The 3,352-nt window shown below is 43.7% G+C and overlaps 1 protein-coding gene across 1 annotated transcript; it reads right to left on the reverse strand.

Moving 5' to 3' along the window:
* On the reverse strand, positions 1 to 3,350 carry CSUI_010189 (diacylglycerol kinase; the record flags this gene model as incomplete). The annotated part of the gene is made up of 1 exon (XM_068070294.1): positions 1 to 3,350. A coding segment is annotated over exon 1 (1,585 nt), but the record flags the coding sequence as incomplete, so codon positions are not given.
* Positions 3,351 to 3,352: the final 2 nt, after the last annotated feature.

Consider the following 3,352-nt stretch of genomic DNA (forward strand, 5'->3'; position numbering starts at 1 on the left):
CTTCTTCTCCCCCCCCTTCTTCCCCCCCCCCCCTGCCTGTATACTGTTTGATGATCTTCTGCTCAGAGAACTGTAGAGATTTCTTGATGGGCTGGACTATCGCCTCGTTGAGTCGCCGAACACCTTCTTGGACTTCTCTTAGTCCTTCCTTAAAGCCTTCTCTCATCACATCCTTCATCCCGATTCTCCCCCAGAGAGAGGCCGTCGCAACTCGCAAGAGAAGAGCCTTATTAGATGATAAGAGAGAAAAACTTAAGCTGACGGCGGAAGGAGGGAGAATGAACGTTCTGAAAGAGCCAAGATTGCATATAGGAGAAGGCAATCGGTGTCGGCATTCTTCGTGTAAAGTCCGGTTACACCAGAGACATCTTAAGCCATATAAGCCAAAGGTCGAACTGCATGCAAGCCCGCAACAGTGACAGGTTGCGTCCGATGAAAGATTCCCTTGAACGAAGATATGTGGGGTGAGATAAAGTGAGGAGGAAGAAGAAGTTGTTCTTCTTCCTCCTTCTGGATCATATGAATCCCAGTATTCGTCATTCTTTTCCTCATCATCTTCACCGTCTTCGTAGTTATGATGTCTTGCGTCTCTTGAAGAAATTCTTCTTCGACCCTTCCTTTCCCCCTTCGTTCTGAGAGAAGAAGATGAGAAGAGAAGAAGATCGCCGGGTTCTTCGCCATCTTGTGTCGATGCTGCGCTTGTTGTCACACCCACTGTTCTTCTTCTCCCCCCTCCCCCCCCGCAGGGAGTTTTACAGTCGAATCTTTCTGCATGTCTTAAGCACTTGGTATGTGTATATCTTTGACAAATACTGCATGACCAGCCCTTATTGCGATAGATAAGAAAACCTGAGATAAGCTGTCTGCAGACGTTGCAGTAGCGAGGAGAAGATGAAGAAGAGAAGGGTTCCCATTGATGAAGAAATTTGGGTATCCCCGCTGCGCCATGATGATACGGAGAGAAGGTCGTTAGAATTCCTGACTTGTTGTAATGGTGCACGCGATATCTCCAGAAGATCTGAGAGAGAATGAGAAGAAACACGAGGGTTGCAAAGATACTTAAGATCACTTGGAGAATAATACGTGAACTCGCTGTCGAAAAGGAAACAAGCCAGAAGGGTTGAAGAGGAAGAAGATCGTAGAAAGATATCAAAAGATGGTAAGCATGATGAAACAGAAAGGTCGTGTAGGCTTGACAGGTTGAGAGAAGAGAGAAAAACGTCTCCTTAACAAAGGTATAGAAGGATGTACATTCAGTATCTCCATCATACAGACAAAAGAGATCTTCATAATAATAATCCGAAGGAGGTAACGACGAAGGAGAAGAAGAAGATGAAGAAGGAGGAGAAGAAGGTAACGAAAGAGGTGAAAGGGGAGAGAAAGAGGAGGAAGAGGGAGGCGATGAAGGGTTATGAGGGTGGTGAGACGCGGCAGCAGATGCGATGGCGAGAAAGAAAGAAGAAGAAAAGAAAGAAGATGAATGAGAAGGAAAGAACAGATGAGGGGGAGGAGGAAGAAGAAGAGAAAGAACAACAAGAAGAATGAAAGAGAAAGACGAGAACGATGAAAACGAAGATGACAGCATTGTGAAAAATAAATAGGAAGAGAACGAAAACACCTAACCCTTAAACTCTTCTTCTTCTTGTCTCTATCTTCTTCTGCTGGGAAACGAGTACGAGATACATATCCTTTTCTTCTTTCTCCCTTGTTTTCTTCTTCCTTTCATTCGCCTTTCCCCCCTTCAAAGACCTGCGGCACATGTGTAACTCTACCTCTACTGAAGAACACACCTTCATTCAAAAAATAGGAAGATGGAGTAATGAAGACACATCCTGAAAGGAACGGAAAGACAAGACTCTTCACAGTAGCCATCATGATGAAACAACAAAATCATTACTTGTGAAGAAAAAAAAAGGAAGAAGAGAAACCTTCCATGCTGATAAAGAAAGAAAAAGGAGCATCTTAGGATCGCGAGGACGGAAAAGAGACCATAGCGTGTAATCTATGCTTGTTATACTACACAGACTTGTTCAAATTGTCTTCGTCAAGTGTACATACACCCCAGCATCATTCAGGGTGTACATACACCCCAGTATCATTCAAGTGTATATACACCCCAGCATCACCCAAGTGTACATACACCCTGGCATCATTCAAGTGTACAAACACCCTGACATTATTCAAGTGGATATACACCCCGGCATGAAACACGCTAAAGAATGATATCACTTCCCTCCTGACTGACGACACTCAAGAAGTCGAGAAGAGTTCCGTCTCCTCTTCTTCTGCTAATAAGGGGAAGTAGCGAAGAAGAGACAACACGTCCTTTCCTATAATAAGATGAGCGAACCTCCCTCTTTCTTTCCTTCTTCTGTATCACATCATCATAGCTCCTCAATCACTCTGTCAAACTCTTTCGTAACTTTTCACCCGAGTCTTCGTTTGACACATCGTAGTGAAAACGAGACTTATAGAGGCTTCCCTAAGGCTGAAGAATAAGAGGGACAAGAGATGAACGAACCAACGAAGGCGATGAAGGCGAGAACTGTATGTGTGTAGGGGTCCCTGCCCTCTAAAGAAGCCGGGGTATTTCATATGGAAAGAAACTATACTAAGAGTCGATCATGAAAAAGAATAAGAAGAGGGATTAATACTGTTTGCAGGTTGATACATGATAGGAAGAGAAGTATGACTACTGAGAGAGTGACAACAGTACGTAAGTGCTTTTTTGATCGCTACACGGATAGAGATCCAGCGAAGAGAAGAAGGTAGAGATTTCTTAGACTTCTTTCTTCTTCACCGTCGTCTCCTTCTCCTCTACCAAGAAGAGCGTTATCTTCATTCTCATCATCCTCGTGATCGTCACGTTCTGCGATGGATTTGAAAAGAAACAACGAAAGAAAGAAAGACAAGCAAAGAAGAGAGACAAGAGGAAGGATGAATAGAACGAAGAGAAACCGATACAACAAGGAGAGAATCTGTTTGGAGAAACGAAATGTGAAGATTTTCATCCTGGTATAAGAGTTGAGAATCAACTGTAAGTTTGGTGACGGAAAGAAGATGAAGAAGAAGAAGAGGAAGAAGGAAGCACGAACGGATGAAGAGAAGAAGAAAGTCTCCGAGAAAAGGAAAAAGAGAAAAAGAAGAATGAAGAGGAAGAAGAGNNAGGAAGAAGAAACGCCGCCGCTGCTGTGTAGAACGAGGTGAAAACCGTCCCCCATGGTGAACGGAGAGATTGAAGAGACACAGCAAAAAGATGGAACTTCTGATCCTCTAAAAAGACAGCAAAGAAGCGTGCAGTTCCTCTAGCCCAAGTCGACGAGAGAGAAACGAAAAGAAGAAAAAAAGATGA

This window comes from Cystoisospora suis (assembly GCF_002600585.1).
Source record: "Cystoisospora suis strain Wien I chromosome Unknown contig_6850, whole genome shotgun sequence".
Classification (NCBI taxonomy): domain Eukaryota; phylum Apicomplexa; class Conoidasida; order Eucoccidiorida; family Sarcocystidae; genus Cystoisospora; species Cystoisospora suis.